General features: G+C 38.0%; 1 protein-coding gene across 1 annotated transcript in view; it reads right to left on the bottom strand.

Moving 5' to 3' along the window:
* Positions 1-4,045: 4,045 nt before the first annotated feature.
* Positions 4,046-17,081, bottom strand: part of kcnj5 (potassium inwardly rectifying channel subfamily J member 5) — a 43,312-nt gene continuing 30,276 nt past the window's right edge. The window contains exon 4 of the mRNA XM_015952021.3: positions 4,046-4,895. Within this exon, the coding sequence (XP_015807507.3) occupies positions 4,519-4,895 (377 nt within the window). The 3' untranslated portion in view covers positions 4,046-4,518. The remainder of the gene's footprint in view (positions 4,896-17,081) is intronic.

Consider the following 17,081-nt stretch of genomic DNA (forward strand, 5'->3'; position numbering starts at 1 on the left):
GCCAAACTATGTTTATTCCCATGAGAACACGCAGAAAGCAACGACATTTCAGGAATCAATGGTACAGAGCTTACGTATAGTAAGGTGCTGACATGAAACAGTGAAAACCAACAGTAGGGTGAGTGCACTTCTGCAATAAATAATAAAAAGACTGATTCTGAAGTGGGAAATTTAGGTTTCAGATATGAAGCATGTTTTTAAAATACATTTTGAAAGTTTCTGGTAATATATTGTAGAAATGTCCTTACTTGCATGCCTAAAAAGTACCCTGTATTGTATTTTTTTTTACTATACTAAATGTACTGAACAAAGGGGAAATTTGGCTCATTCATGCATTCTTGTTGTATTAAAGCGAAGCCACACAAGGCCAAAAATCAGATGTGAAGTGTTATCCTTCAAATGAACCATGAGATATGTAAAATCAAGATAACAGGAATAGGTTTTTGAACAAAACCAAAGTGCATTTTAAGAAAAAAAAGTGTTTAACTTCAAATCACAAGGCAAAAAGGTGATGCTTAAAAGGAAGTGTGATTTAAAAAGGCAAGTTGTCCAAGTAGTAATCACATTTGATCCTATTATCAGAGCACTCTTGCAGAAATGGTAACACTTTAGTTCAGGGAACACGAATTAACCATTAATTAGCTGCCAATTAATATGCATATTAGTGGACTACTAAGTCAGAATTAGTCATTATTAAGCTATTATTAGGTGCTTATTACCAATGCTATAAATCTAACATTAACAGGCCATAAATTAAGAGTTTAATGAGCCATTCATAATTATTTGTTGCTGATTAACACACAAAAGTCAAATCAATGCGTGGCTTTTAAAGAAGTAATTCAAGGGGAATAAATATTCTTCATTAGCAACCAAAAATATCATGTTGTGGTATTATGTACATAAAAACCAAACACCTCATGTTGATAGAGCCTAAACAACAATCTATCCACTTGTAAGTAAGAATCAGTTCCTCATTCTAAAGTTAGATTTTGTTCATACCTAACTACTAGTAGTTCAGTATTAATTAACCACTTAAAGGCAAGGATGTGTTCTCCTTGAATGACTTCTTTAAAAGCCACATATTGATTTGAGCTTCTTAGTAAGTGCGTTAATCAGCAACAAACCATTTACTTTCAGTTTACAACCAATTATGAATGGCTTATTATGATAAAACTCCTAATTTATGGCCTGCTAATGTTAGAATTACGGCATTAGTAATAAGCTGTTAATAAGTGCTTAATAATGACTAGTTATGACTTAGTAGTCCACTAATATGCATATTAATTGGCAGCTAATGAATGTTTAAGTTGTGTTCCCTAAACTAAAGTGTTACAGGAAAGATAAATGCTTATTTTCTATTAAAGACCAAGTTCGCTCATTTTTTCAACACATTAGCAAGGGAAATGACTGCTTTGTGAGTTCCTGTTTCAGGAACTAGAAGTGGGCCAGAGCAGAGGTGAGCAGAAGATGGCAGGTTCCTGATATTCAGTCATCTCACCTCTGATTAGCTAACAGCAACGTGACTCTACCATCTTCCTTTGCTGTACAACAATAATGTTTATCACCAAAAATATAACAACCCTGAAGGAGTTCTGTCATGTTGTGGAGTCGCTAATGCTAATGGTTAGCTTCTACTATCCGAGACGCTAAAGCAACTTCAGCTAAAATGGGTGAGTCCATAAATGCTAATTTTCAGTGTGATGTGGTGCAAAAATATTTATTCAGCCTCCAATTGTGCAAGTTTTCTCACTGAAAAAGACGAGAGGCCTGTGCTTTTTGTCATAAGTAGGTCTATACCTCCACTATGAGAGACAAAAAGAGAAAAAATAAATCCAGAAAATCACATTGTCTGATTTTTAAAGAATTTATTTGCAAGTTATGATGGAAAATAAGTGTTTGGTTTCCTAAAAAAAGCTAAATTTCTGTTCTCCACTTGTTATTTATAATAATGGCACCTGTTGGATCTCGTTGTTATTTATTTGTTTATTTATTTAACAGGGACAGTGCATATTAATGAACTTCAACAACAAATTGTATCAGTAAATATGCCTGATTGTAGCACAAGTGCTAATTTATATCTGTAGCCCCTAGGCAGGTGATAAAAGTGATAGAAGAAAGCAAAGTATTATATTTAAAACAAGGAAACTAGGAACAGACAACATGTCACTATGAGGACATGCTGCTGATGGATACAGGTTTGGTTTTCCTTCAAGTGTTTAAATATGAGTGTAAGTCTCTTATGCTGAGTGGTAGACTGTTCCAGTATTTATCAGTATAAAAGAAACCTTTACACAACCTCAATCACACTCCAATATCCACTAATGCCAAGACCAAAGAGCTGTCAAAGGACACCAGAAAACAAACTGTAGACCTGCACTAGGCTGGGAAGACAGAATCTGCAATAGGTAAGCAGCTTGCATTGAAGAAATCAACTGTGGGAGAATTTGGAATGTAGAAGTTATACAAGACCACTGATAACCTCCCTCCATCAGGGGCTCCACACAAGATCTCAACTTATGGGGCAAAATGATCAGAAGAACGGTGAGCAAAACCCCCAGAACTACACGGGGGACCTAGTGACTGACCTGCAGAGACAACACATTCTCACACCCAAAGCGTCAAAATATGACGCGTGCGATCAAGCCTCAATATATGACGATTGGGGATGCCCCAGCGCGTCAGGAGATGACGATCAGGGACACATGGCTCCGCTGACGTCAGTGTTTGACACCCGTGGTCACATGGACATTATTCGACTATTTAACCTTCCCCTCACCCCAATCCTAACCTTAAGGTCAGTAACTGTGACCTTAAGGTTAGGATTGGGGTGAGGGGAAGGTTAAATAGTTCACAAGTCGATCTAATGTCCGTCTCACCACCAGCGTCGGATACCAACGCTCTGGGACGTTGCGTCATCAGTGTGTCCCTGATCGTCGTCTCCTGACACGCTGGGGCATCCTGAATCGTCATGTATTGAGGCTTGGTCACACACGTCATATTTTGATGCTTTGGGTGTGAGAATGTCTTGACATAGATTTGGGACCAACGTTACAAAGGCTACCATCAGTAACACACTACGCCAACCGTTGAAAGAACTGCAGGAAACATTTGAACTCTGTCATTACTAACAAAATGGTGTATAACAAAGTTTTGAGATGGACTATTGTTATTGATCAAAAACTTATTTTTCAGCATAATTTGCAAATAAATTCTTTATAAATTAGACTGATTTTCTGGATTTTTTTCTCATTTTCATTGTTGAGGTATTTGCATGATGAAAATTGTAGGAATCTCTCATCTTTTTAAGTGGGAGAACTTGCACAATCGGAGGCTGACTGAATACTTTTTAATACTTTTTAATCCTAGCATTTCCTGCCTTATTTCTATCAGTGGCTACTGCAGGAAATAAGTGTAAAGGACTATTTCCATAATTAGCCTGCATGTGAAAATCTGATCGTATCCCCAAAACAAGTTGAATAACCATTTCTCAGTGAACTTGGTCTTTAAATAAATTAAAATAATCCAAAATTCACCTGAAAGAAATTAGGTTTAGTTTTGAATTCCTAGCAAAACATATCAGATATGCATTCACCATGTAAAAATAAACTCAGAGTTGAACATAATTATTTAATCTTCAAACCCACATTTAGATAGCATTGTTGACCTGACATGCATCAGCCAGCTGCAGAAGCTCAGCGGGGCGTTGGTTCACTTTGGACTCGTCATAGGAAATTGTGCTTTATATACCAAGAAAAAGAGACTTGGCTTTATTGTTTTGGCTTGCGCAGTGGCAAGGAGAATAACATCTTTAAAGAATCTAGAAGGATTTTATTATTGGAAGAGTCAAGTCAGTAGCTTATACAGCATTTGCCTATTTTTACTGATAAAAGTCTAAAAATGCATATAAAAGGTACTGTCATGGACTTTTTTTTTAATTATAAGGGATCAAGGCTCCCGGTGTGAAAATATGAACAAAGAAACAAAAAGCTATCAGCTGGAATATAGTTCCCGTACACATTGTTTGAATTTCTTGCAAAAAAAAAACTTTTATCTTTAGTCAGGTGAGAGATTTGCTGCAGATGAACGATGCTGAAGGAGATGGGAACAATAAGCTGCTGTCAGAGTTATGAGTTCTCAATGGGGTTAAATAAGGCTGAGTTAACACACCCTGAAATGAGAATATTCATAATAAACCAATGGCGTGCTGCCAGGGCTACCAGATTTAGCTCAGGTTTACGTAATAAAACTTGAGTGTATGAGTCATAGCAGTTAGTGGTCATAATGATTATTAAAAAGACAATCTGAGCCACAGACCTTGAAGAGTAGACAGATGTTGTACATGTATGCGTCCTATTTGCCTACAAAACCAATTTATGCTATAGATTGACTCTCATAGAGGAATATTGCATGAGTCAGATGTCTGTTGTCTCCAGTAACTGCAGTGAAACAGGATGGCCATTGATTAAAAGAAGCGTTAAACTGTCCAGTCACTCCTGGGGTTTAGGCTGATTGGGACATTCAGTCTGGCAGTCCATCAGCCAGGGGTAGCTCTCCCAGAGCAGCAGCCGAGCCATTATTCTCCCCCCTTAAATCCCTCTCCTCCTCCATCTCCTCCTGGTTTAGAGGGTCCTGTTGTGACAGGCGGTTCAGGGACTCAAAAGTACGCTCTTTGGGCTGGGGACTTAAGAGTGGAAGCTGAGGCAAAAGTGGCTCATCCCGGAACTTAACTGCTAGCTCCTTGGCGCTGCAGGTTGGGGTGTTGGTCTGGTAGACCTCATGGAAGTTGTTGTAGTCCACCTCATAGAAGCCCTTCTCCAGAGATAAAACTGGTGTGAAGCGGTAGCCCCACAGCACCTCAGTGTCCAGGTAGGAGCTGCGAGCCTGACATGTCATACCTGTCATAGAGACGGCAGCCATTAGTGTTCAAGTTCACACACACACACAGGGTAAGAAAGAAAAACACAAATGATATTGATGTTCTGCTGAGCTGTGTTGCCCTCATGGAGGGGGGCATCGGCTTGAACACTGCTGCTAACCACTTAAACATTCTCCCTCTCCTGATAATAACATTTTACTTTCTTTGACATTGAATGTGCTACTACTAGTTTACCAGTTTATTTATAGATCCACCAGGATAAATACAATAAAGTTTATCTCTCACCAAACAGAATATTTACTAAGAAATCACAACGTAACCATAGAAACATTACTTGGTATATATGTTGTGTGTGTGTGTGTGTGTGTGTGTGTGTGTGTGTGTGTGTGTGTGTGTGTGTGTGTGTGTGTGTGTGCGTGTGTGTGTGTGCGTGTGTGTGTGTGTGTGTGTGTGTGTGTGTGTGTGTGTGTGTGTGTGTGTGTGTTTTGTCTTCTCGATCCCCAGTGAGTGATGGCAGATGGCTGCTTATACTGAGCCAGGATCCTCTGGAGGTTACTTCCTGTTAAAAGGGAGTTTTTCTCTCCACTGTCGCTAAAGGCGTGCATAGTATGAGGATTGCAGTAAAGACTTTGATGCTAGTCAGTGATTTTACAGCTGACAATAGTCAGTGACTTGATGCAATTTGCTGGGTTCCTTATATAGGAAACTTTTTTCTGATTGGCTTTATGAACTGACCTGTATTAGAATGTTTTCCATGTGAAGTGCCTTGAGACGACGCTTGTCGTGATTTGGCGCTGTATAAATAAACTTGAATTGAACTGAATATTGATGGGTTACCAAATGCAGATCTACACACAACCAAGAGGGAGTGATGAATATGAGGATATCAGTTATTTATGTAAGTAATAAATAAGCAACTAATAAATAAATGAATAAACAAACAAACATACACACATGCTGCACACATTTTTCCAAATCCGTTTGTAAAATGTTCATTATTTTTCATTGAAAGCTAATAGATCTATGTTAGGTATTTTTTATATTGTTCATCTTTGATTGTGAAGTTACCTCACTATAGGAAAAGTCCAAACCAGCTAAACCAGGGAGTTTTCTGCCAGACCAAAAAACTTGTAGTTCTAGTATCTGAAGAATTCCTTTGTCCTGTGCATTCTAAGACCAAGGTGTTTTTCCATTAGCTCAATTCTAGAAACTTCTCTTGTGATTGTGGAATTTGTGGGTGTGAACATTTTGTGAAATAAATCCCTCCATGAGCTTCGGCTCCTTTGTGAGAGGAAAATGGCTGCCTGTCTGATGGTCTGATTCTTTCTCACCCGTTACAAAGTGAGCTTTGTAACGTATGTTATGGCCTTTGCAAAGTGTCACACTTTGCAGAGTTTGTTGTCTGTTTAAAGGTTTGTTACAGTTTACCAAATTAAGAATCTAATCCCTCTGTGTGTGTGTTCTGACTTCCTTTAAGGTAATTTAAGTTTAAGGTAATATAAGAACAATAGTATAAATTAAATTACGCAACATATTCTTTGGAGAATGCTAAATTAAATTACCGGAGAACATAAATTAAATTACCTAACAATCTATGTATCCAAGACATTCACCTGAAATTACAGAAACAAACATTTGAGAAAATAAAAAGACCAAAAACATGCAGTTATTTCAGATATTGTCTCAAATGTTTTAGAGTTGGAAGTGGCACAGCCAGAGATTTTCCATGGGTGGCCATGGCCCCCTTGGTCACCCCTTGGGCATGCCACTGGGGAAAGCATGGAACATGTTACGGGTGTTTTGCTGCAGACATTAGGTGTTATAACAAAGAAAACCTCAAGGCTAAACTAAACCCACCCACAGGTAATAATAAACTAAAAGTTTATGGAATAATAATAACTGATTAATTATTACCAAAATGTATATTTATATTTCACTGTAAAACGCAAAGTTCAGAGACTCCAGTCAATCAGTTAAAATCTAATCTAATATTAAATTCTCATGCCATTTCTTTTTATCGTGTAACACTCTGGTACCAGGCGTGTGTTGGTAGGAAAATCTGCAAGCAGCATCAAACATATTGTTTTTGTTTCTTTAAACCTAATGAGTTGTGAAAAGTAGAACCAGATGTTTTATAACTTCACCTTAACACCTCTTCTTATATCAAGAAAGAACATTTGACCTCAGTTGGAGAGAGATAATCTTTGTATCACTGTTTGTCACACAAGGACTTGTAATCCCAGCCCCACTAAACTATTTAAGTCCATCCAGAATTACAGGTTTCTCCTAAAATAATCTTTGGTGACAAAAAACACTAAGAAGCTTCTCAAATTGAAACAAAAGTGAGATGAAGAGGATTAAGTTACGTGTGGATTAATAAGAAAAAACAGGGAAAACATGACACACGAGCAGTAAAAAATGCAGTTTCTCCCAAGAAAAAGTTTAAAAAACTTTCGAAGTTAGAATAAATAATAGACATTCAAGATATGTGTTCGTACACTAGCCACGAGGGTGTTAAAATAGCAAAATAAAGCTCATCACTGCTCCAGTTCTTCTGTGTTTCAACCTGAAAAGAAATTATCTGACATTTTTTGTCTCCATGCTGCCTGCACACAGTGAACAAATAAAAGAGCTTCTTTCTGTGACTTCAAGTGCAAAGTGAAAACATCAGAACGAGATGGAAAAGAAAAAAATAATAATTTATAACTTCTACTTTTGTTCTGAAAGTTTCATTTAGAAATTCAGAGCCTGATGGTCAAAAGCTACTTTTGAAAAACTAAAGTTTCAATCAGGTTTGGGGATTTAGTTTCGTTTATAACCTTAAAGCTACCTTTCTTACCTTATCAAATTTAAAATATTATTTTCATATAAAAGTCTTGATTTTCTTGAGGAGTGTCTTTTAGAGGACCTTTGTGTAATGTTGTGTAATCCGCAGTGGCTACATTCTCCTGCAGAGGAAAGCTCTTGTCAATGAGAACAGTGGCAGATTTAGCAATTTGGGGGCCCAAGGCGAACACAGACATGGGGCCCCTTACACAAAATTTTCCACAATCTTACCTTTAACTGGATTTGCGAAACTCTCCCCTCTTCTGACATGAGTTATTTTCCCTTTTTATTTGTCCTCCTCTTTTTTCCTGTATTTCCCTCCCTTTGAGCGCTTTCAATATTTGCACTGCTTTCTTTTTCCTGTCAGCGGTCCTGTGCTTTGCCTTTTTTAAATTTATTTATTTATTTTTTCCATTTTGGTTTATGTTTTCCTCCCTTTAAACATTTTGCATTGTCTTTCCTTTCTGCTTCCTTTTGATGTTTACACCGAAAAACGACGTCACTTTCAGAAGTGAAAATAAAAGCTTTTATGAAGCAAGCTGCTTCTTTCTCTTATTGGAGCCACTAGGATAACTCCATTTCATGCTTCATGTTTTGACTATTGCTTTGAGTTTGTTACGAAAGCTCCCGCTTGTCTTCTTCTTATTTGTGGTCTTATGGCACTTGGCAAACAACAATTTGGTGCATTACCGCCACCAACTGGATTGGAGTGGAATGACTACCAATCACTTCCTGTTTGTGCATCGCCGTCTTAATAACCCTCTTATGAACATAATTATAACAGGGCCACCTGGTATTTTTTATTATGGCTGTAAAATTGTAATAAAAAGACAAAGTGTGTGTAATTCTTCTCCTTTTTTTCAGAATTCTTCTCCTTTTTTTCTCTTTCAGTGTATGGTTTGTATTAAGAATTTATTTCTTTTACAGCCTTTAAAAATCAGCTTAAAAGTGAAAAAAGCAAAAAACGGATTTGAATTTTTTACATTTATTACTGAACAGGAACTTCAAAATTACTGGGCAAACAATTTGGAATGAACAATTTAAACTTTGAACTGTAATGCATCTATTCTTAAAAATGTTTGAACCTTGGTATCTTTTTTAGCAGTTTTTAGGACCATTTATTTTTGTAAACTTTCAGGCATTTAATTTGATGGTAGACCTTGAAGCAGTTTCTCTCCAGCTGCAGGCGGAGTCCTGCACGCCTCATGCTGCCATGGGGTGCTTCTCTTGCACACCGTGCACTGCTATACCAAAGACTTTTGTTTTAGCAAAAATAATTATTTATTGTAAAAAGATAAATAATGCTGGAATGAAGCTGAATCTTACAATTAGCAAATAGTTGAGGGTTGTTCAAATAAAAAAATAAAAAAATAAAGACTGAACAAATATTCATACCCTGGTTCTGCCCTTCTTCGTGGTCGCTCTTCAGATATAAGCATTCTGGGACACCAAATAGATCGTGTTGCTTTCCTTTGAGGCATTTCCATAATTGCATGCCAGCTTTTTATGCTAATTAGCATCCCCGATCCGTTATCCGCTTTCACCGCGGCACTGCGCTCTGCTGTGTTTCGTTTCAATCAGGCTGTACAGCAGGATTTCCATAACTCGGATTGCTTCATACTATAGATCACTGGAAAGCTGCTTTTATATACTTTTAGGAACCTGTGATATTTTTTGAATCTGATCAGCTATTAGAAAGTTATAAAATGGAGCATTTTGGATGACAAACTCAGCACGTCTCTGAATCTGTGTTGTAATTCGTTGCACTCAAGACAGGGAATCCCGGTGGCTACCATAATGTATTGTAAAAGCACGAAAAGCCCCATTTTTAACCTTTTCAGCACTTTTGGAATTTTACAGATATCTTGAAGGTTTCAGGAATTATGGCAATGAGAAGTGTGCATGTCCAATCCCGTCTGTGGCAACAGGTTGGTAATAAGAATATTGTGACATTAACAGAGGGGTGTCGGCGGTCAGGGCTAGGGGGGCCCCCAACACAAGGGGGCCCCAGGCGGCCCAGACCTATGCCTAATGGTAAAACCGCCACTGAATGAGAACTAACACTCTATTTTAATAATGCATACTAGTCAAGTTGCATTTCCGGCTTCAAACGTGTAATCACTTTTCTGTAACTTAATATTAATAAATAAGGATTGCTAATTAATAACGTATAAATAAAGATTCAGTTTATGAGAAAAGGAAATAATTCTGAAGAACATAATCCACTCTAGAAAGACTTAGATGATATTTTCTTCTGTTTCTCTGTGAAGAGACTTTTTTCTTTAGCAGTTCACATAACTGTGGGTGACATTGGCCAAGGAGTGAATGTGTGTGTGAATGGGTGAATAACTGATTGTGTTGTAAAGTGCCTTGGGGGGTCCTATGACTCTAGAAGGTGCTACATCAAATACAGGCCATTTACCATATAATAAATCATCACTTAGACTTTATCCTTTAGTCATGTCTCACTCACGCCAGACCTTTAATCATTTATTTGTACCTTGTAACTTGGCAAGGATGGGCTGAATGAAAAACATGTCTACACAAACCCAACTTTGGAAAAAGTTGTAAGTGAAAAAGGCAATTTAGGGATGAAGAAAGGGCTCAATTTTAAAAAATGTGCATGCTTTTTTTTTTACATGTAATGTGCTACTACAAGTTCACCTGTTGAATTAATTATAGATTAACCTAAATTAAGACAATAAATCTAATCTCTTACTAAATCAAATATCCATCCATCCATTCAACCATTCTCTTCTGCTTTTCCGGAGTCGGGTCGCAGGGGAAACAGTCCAAGTCAAGAAACCCAGACTTCCCTCTCCCCAGCCACTTGGGCCAGCACTTCTGGGAAATTCCAAGGTGTTCCCTGGCCAGGCGAGAGACATAGTCCATCCATCGTGTCCTGGGTCTTCTATTAGGTCTCCTCCTGGTCGGACGTGCCATGAAAACCTCACCAGGAAGGCGTCCAGGAGGCATCCTCAACTGGCTCCTCTCGATGTGAAGGAGCAGCGGGTCTACTCTGAGCCCCACCCAGATGACCGAGCTTCTCAACCTATCTCTAAGGGAGAGCCCAGACACCCTGTGGAGAAAACTCAATCTGGCCGCTTGTATCTGCGATCTCATTCTTTTGGTCACTACCGAAAGCTCGTGACCGTAGATGACGATTGGAACATAAGTCGACGGGTGAATCGCCTTCTGGTGGGGGGAGTCTGCTCTGCTCTCTCTCTTTTTTTACTATATATATAAAGATTCATAAAAGGGTTTGATTTTTTAGGTAAAAATACTTGATGCAGGTAACTCCTGTTGGCTAGATGATAATGTACACTCCTTAACTAAAAAATGGTAACTTTCTCTAAAACATGCATGTTTGGCCCAGTTGAAGATGTCTGTCGCAATAGAATTTCCCAGAATCATTGAAAAATATGATAACAGACACAAGATTGTTGTTTACACAACATCCATCGTGCTTTCTTGATTCTGAGAAATGGCATAGAAATGGGTACTATTTTCTATCTAAACATTTTACTGGGGGGTAAAAACCTAAAACCACTCTCTGTTCACAAGCATTCAGTATAGAAAACAAGATGCTTGTTGTTGGCGACAGCCGTGGTTATAACGGGCCCAGTGGCAGAGATCATCGAGTTCCGGTAATAAACAAACAAAACCCAAGGAAAGATTGCAAGCTGATAAAATAATACAACTTTAAAAGCGAACAGGCATTGACGGGTTACTCCTCAAAACTAACTTACTATTGAAAATGTTGATTGTGCAAGACGTGCATCTAGGTTCTGATGCACAGACAGTCAATTATCAGTCATTCTTACAAGAAAAACACGTTTTCTATCAACCAAGTTCTGCACCATATCTGCAATCTGCTGAAATACAAATAAACTACAAAACAGTAAAACCCCTTTTGAACATTTCCTGTTTCCTTAAAAGAAACAATAGCAGTAGACAAAACAAAGAACTAAAAGAAACGATTCATTTAAAACTTTTGATATTCCTTGCTGAATAAATCAGTTACCCTAGCAACAACTAAATGCAACTTGAACAAATGGTTGATGATAGAACAAACCACAAAGCATCAGCCAAAAAGTTGGATTTCGATATAAAAATAAATGGATTTGAGATTAATTTGCTAAGCTCCACCAGCTGCAGGCCTTCTGTGGGAGAGAGAACGCTGGAGGATGGAGGATGAGCTGCATGCTTGGTCAGTAGAGGCTGTAGCCGTGAGCCAACGTAAGAAAAAAAATCAGTCAGCATTAAATGATATTAATCACTTTCTTGTCACACTCACAGAATATTTTACAGCAATTTTTTTTCTAAATTTACATATTTTAGTCATTTTTAAACACAGCATACATTCTCTACACTCACAAACCATCGCATTTATAATGTATTAACCCCTAAAACCCACCCTTCACCTGTGTCCACCAGTCAGTCCATCCTAGTCCTACGTTCATTTGCTAAATCCACCCAAGACGCAAGAGAGCAAAAAAACATCTAAAACCTAAGCTAGGGTCTCTAAAGTTGCAGGACTTAATTTCATCCCCCAAGGAACCATTAGGAATAAATAAAAATAAAAATATTGTTACCCCCAGTTGACAAGCAGGCCCAAAAATATTCCCTCTGAAAATGTGTGGGTCTTCATTCAATATGTGCATGCTAGAATAACAAGACTAGTGCCTTTCAGGGTGTGTGTGGGTGTGTGTTCCTGTGATGGACTTGCTACTGTTATACCCTGCCATTCAACTTGATTGCTGGGATGGGATAGGCTGGCTGTAAAGTTATTAAATGGATGGGTCCAATTTAGAATGTTCAAACCACTCATTTCACAGTAATAAGAAGTCCTCATATTTAAAAGAGACAACCACATTCTCGTTTGTAAAATATTATTTCATCTGTGTAAATACTGATCAAATATGCAGGAATCCAGTTATGTTACAGTTATACAGAACACTACCGTAGGTCATCCATCCCCTCTGCAGTAAGAGTGTAGAACTCCTCAGTTTAACTGGTACTGGTGTTATCCTGCTGCACAATACCACCAATGTAGTACTCAGTATGTGTTCAGTACTCGTTCAATACCGGGTTTACATAGTATGTCCGTGTCTCTTACAGTATGCTGCATAGTGTTGGAACCCAAGCTTTTTCCTTCTTTTATTGATAGTTTTTAGTGCTTAGTTACAATTCTAGATTACCGTATTTTCCGGGCTATTAGACGCTACTTTTTTCCCCACGCTTTGAACCATGCGGCTTATAATGAGGTGCGGCTTTACTGAAGATTTTCCTTCACCCACCAGGGGGCGCTTTAGCAGAAAGGAAAACAGGTGGAAGTCAAAAGTGGAAATCGAAGAAAGTGCTCATTTTAATTTAGCACATGCAAGCAGCCGGCACGACGAAGAATTTGTTTCACATCCATACCCCCTCATCATGGTAACTACACGTATGAGTTCATATGTTGCTGCATTTAAGTTGAAGGCCATCGATCTGGCAGTAAAGGAGGGAAACAGTGCTGCCGCACGTAAGCTTGGCATGAATGAATCCATGGTTCGGCGCTGGAGACGGCAGCGGGAAGAACTCATTCAAGCCAGCTTCACCCGGGGATGGATGACAGAAACACGGACAGCGACACTGACATCGCCACAGAAAAGGTATGTGATGAAGCTCTTCTGAGGCTGTTCAGCTCCGACACTGAAGAAGAGGACTTTAATGGCTTTAGTGCGCAAGAGGAGGATGAGAGCAAATGATTTTTTCTGGTAGGCAAGTGTGTTTTATTTACTAAGCAGGCATGTTTTGTGTGCAGTTTTTATTTTCTAATCATCCAGGGCTTATTAATGCTGTGTCAGCGCTGTTCTTTTCTTCTAAACATGCAAATTACCGGTAATGATGTGTCAGTTCTGTTTTTATTTTATAACCATCCAGAAATATGAATGCTATCAGTACTCACCCGTGTTTAAAATTAGTTTTGTTGACTTAAAACAACAAGGAAAAACTTCTGTGTAGCATCTTTCTGTCTAATTATCTTATGGTATGGTCATACATGCGCTGTGCGCCAGAGACCTGCATGTGGCTGCTGCGCCGCGGCTTGTATTTGAGTGTGGCGTGTGTGTAGAAAACCTCTCTTTTTTTGTTGGTGCGGCTTATATTGAGGTGCGCTCTATAGTCCGGAAATTACAGTACTGTCTATGTATCTATACATGTACCTTTGTTATTATTTTTTATTCAGATTATTCTCTTAAGTGTTTGTGCTGCTGTAACAAGCGAATTTCCCCATTGTGAGATCAAAAATGTCAATTCTATTCTATTTTCTATTCTATTCTATTCTATTCTATTCTATTCTATTCTATTCTATTCTATTTTGTTGTTGGTGCAATTCTATTTGTTTATTTAAAGAGTTTCAGGTGTGGCCAGCCCTGGTCCCGGAGATCCCCTATCCAGCATGTCTTAGACGTTTCCCTGTCTCAACACACCTGATTTGAATCAGCGGTGATTAGCGGTGTTCTGAGGAGCCTGAGTAGCTGTTGAACAGGTGATTCAGGAGATCTTGAGGACCAGGGTTGGGCACACCTGGTTTAGATATTGGTCATTTTATTGTTATTGAATTTAAGAACAAGTGTTAATTCTGCTCATGTTAGTCTTTTGACTAAAGTTCTTTTTAATTTTAGCCACAATTGAGTCATTCAATTAGCTTTAGTTTTAGTCTTATTTTAGTTGACTAGAGTATGTGCATTTTTCTTCTGATGCAATCATTTTCAACTTGTGTGAAGGAAATGTTAACTCACCTACTTGAAACTGTAAAGAACTATGTAAAATTCACATTTCACACTTTGGATCAATAAAACTCTATATTTGTAACTGTTTCTGTAACACTAATTATTGGAAAATACCTAAATGAACACTGACAGATTGAAATAGTCCTCTCAGTGTTAATAAAATAAACAAATCTGTATAATGTGCAGTAATATTTGTAAACATGTCAGAAAATGAAATCATACTATTGAAACATTATAAATGTATTACTTTAAAGATAAACTAAAGGTAAGAAATGTTTTCAGGAAAATTTATTAGTTTTTATTTGAATGATTGATTACGGTGGGGTACCTGAACGTTTCTCCTCACAAAAGCGCCGCTAGAACACAGAACACTGATCATATCGACCGTAACAGCCATGAAAGAAACAAAACAAACAACAATATTAGTTAGTTTACAAAAGTAACACTGCTGAGAACATCCTTCATTTAACAGTAAAAGGAAAAAAAGGTGAAATTAAAGCACAAAAAAAAGGAAAGAACTTTTAATTTTGGAATAAAATTTTGTGCTAACTGAAAATACTTTCCTTTAACATTTATTTCTGGCACTTTAGCCGCTAGAACAGGGGTGCCCAATCCTAGTAATGGATTGGCAATATTTATCAGTGGAACACGAACCAGGACAGAACCCTGTCAGGTCGGCCGTCAAGGACAGTGATGCTATCACACATATGCAGCAAAAGGTGAGACTGTGTGTGAGTAAAGTACTTGGTGGGAGGCATGATGACTACGGGGGAAGAAAAAAAGTAACCAAAGACACTTCAAAAACCTATTTCATTGACATTTATTAATTAGCTAAAATATCAAAGCAAAATTAAAGCAATGTAACACGTGTTAGGGGTATTAGTCCACAGATCGTGGGACACCATGCTGCACATCTTTCTAACATCAAAATTATGTTTAAGCTTTTTGTTCATTCATGGTTCATGAAAAATCTTTATTACAAAACTATGATGAAACGTTACGATAGAAATTATTTTTTCTTAAAAAGGATCATCCTGCCCCGGTTCCCTGTTGTAGTCTTTGTATATTTTTCAAGTTTCATTTCTTGTATTTGTTTGAAACGTTTACCCCAAATGAAAGGCCCATCTGTAGATCAAATCTCTCAGAAAAAAGTTCAAACCTAAATGTTATTTCATCACACGTGAAAAATGCGCGCTCAAGCCTGACATTGGTTTTAGAATGTGTGCAGCTCTGAGTTTGTGACATTTTGTTTTAAAGTCCTGCTGTTTTCTTCTAAAAGACTTCCTGACCTTTTTAAAGGATCCTGAGCAGACTTCCCACTAGATCACGGGTGGGGAACCCTGGTCCATCGAGGACCGCTATCCAGCATATTTTAGTTTCAACCCTGCTTCAACACACCTGATTTCAATCAGCAGGTGATTAACAGGCTACTGCAGAGCCTGATGAGCTGCTGAACTGGTGAATCAACCTCTGAATAAGAAGTGTTGGAGCAAAGACATGCAGGATACCGGCCCTCAACGGCCAGGGATCTCCACGCCTGCCCAGATCATATTCTCTAATCATTGGTTTGTGGGCGTACAACACATGAGTCAGTAAAACTACAAATCCCAGAATGCAATTGTGCTATCCTGTCATTCAAGCCTCACAAACCATGGAATGCTAAAGACTGAAATCAGGTGTTTTTGGTTGGACTTTTTCTTTGCATTGTTTTGACCTGTGGTGAAATAGTTTAAATCCAAATTTACATAAAACGTGCTAATAGAGAAGATGTGAGGAAATAATATCAAATTTTCTTTTACTTAAAACAAATCTGTGCTTTTGTTTTGATGTTTAATGAAAAGACTTTTCTTAAGCTTGAAAATATTAAAACAATAGTGTTATTGTGGCTCTTGTGTTTTTGACACCTTGCCCTTAAGCAACATATTTCAGATGCAGATATTTTGTATATGAATGCCTCTGCTAAATTCCTTCAGTTGCTTGACTCTGTGTATCATGCTGCTCTAAAGTTCTTCACTAACCGTACCTCCTTGACTCGTCATTGTGAATTGCACTCTCAGGTGGGGTGGCCTGCGTTGACCATTAGGAGGAAATCGCACTTTTGGAGATTTATATTCAAGGCAGTACTCGGTCTGCTACCTTCCTACATAAGTTCCCTACTAAAAATGAAAGCCGCAGGTCGCTATTCTCTTCATCTGCAAGATAACTTATTGCTTTCTGTCCCATTTGCACGTACTGAACTAGGAAAGACAGCTTTTGTCCATTCAACACCATCGACTTGGAATGAGTAGCAGACAAAATGGAAGATGACAGAGCTTATTTCGCTGAGTGTGTTTAAATCTAAATCAAGAAATCCTGAGAGCACCTCACTGATATGCAACTGTTTAGATTGTTTTATAGTTTTAAGTGTACTTGTTTTATAGGGTGTTAATTGTGTAAACGTTGTCTTGTATATTTATGCTGCAGGACTCCCTTGAAAAAGAGGTTTAGAATCTCAATGGGCTTTTTCCTGGGGAAATAAAGGTAAGAAAAAAAGCAGTATGAATAAAATAAATAAAAAAACGGTATTTTTAAAATTTTGGCAATAGTTTTACTCACTTTCACTC

The sequence above is a fragment of the Nothobranchius furzeri genome, chromosome 13, assembly GCF_043380555.1.
Source record: "Nothobranchius furzeri strain GRZ-AD chromosome 13, NfurGRZ-RIMD1, whole genome shotgun sequence".
Classification (NCBI taxonomy): Eukaryota; Metazoa; Chordata; class Actinopteri; order Cyprinodontiformes; family Nothobranchiidae; genus Nothobranchius; species Nothobranchius furzeri.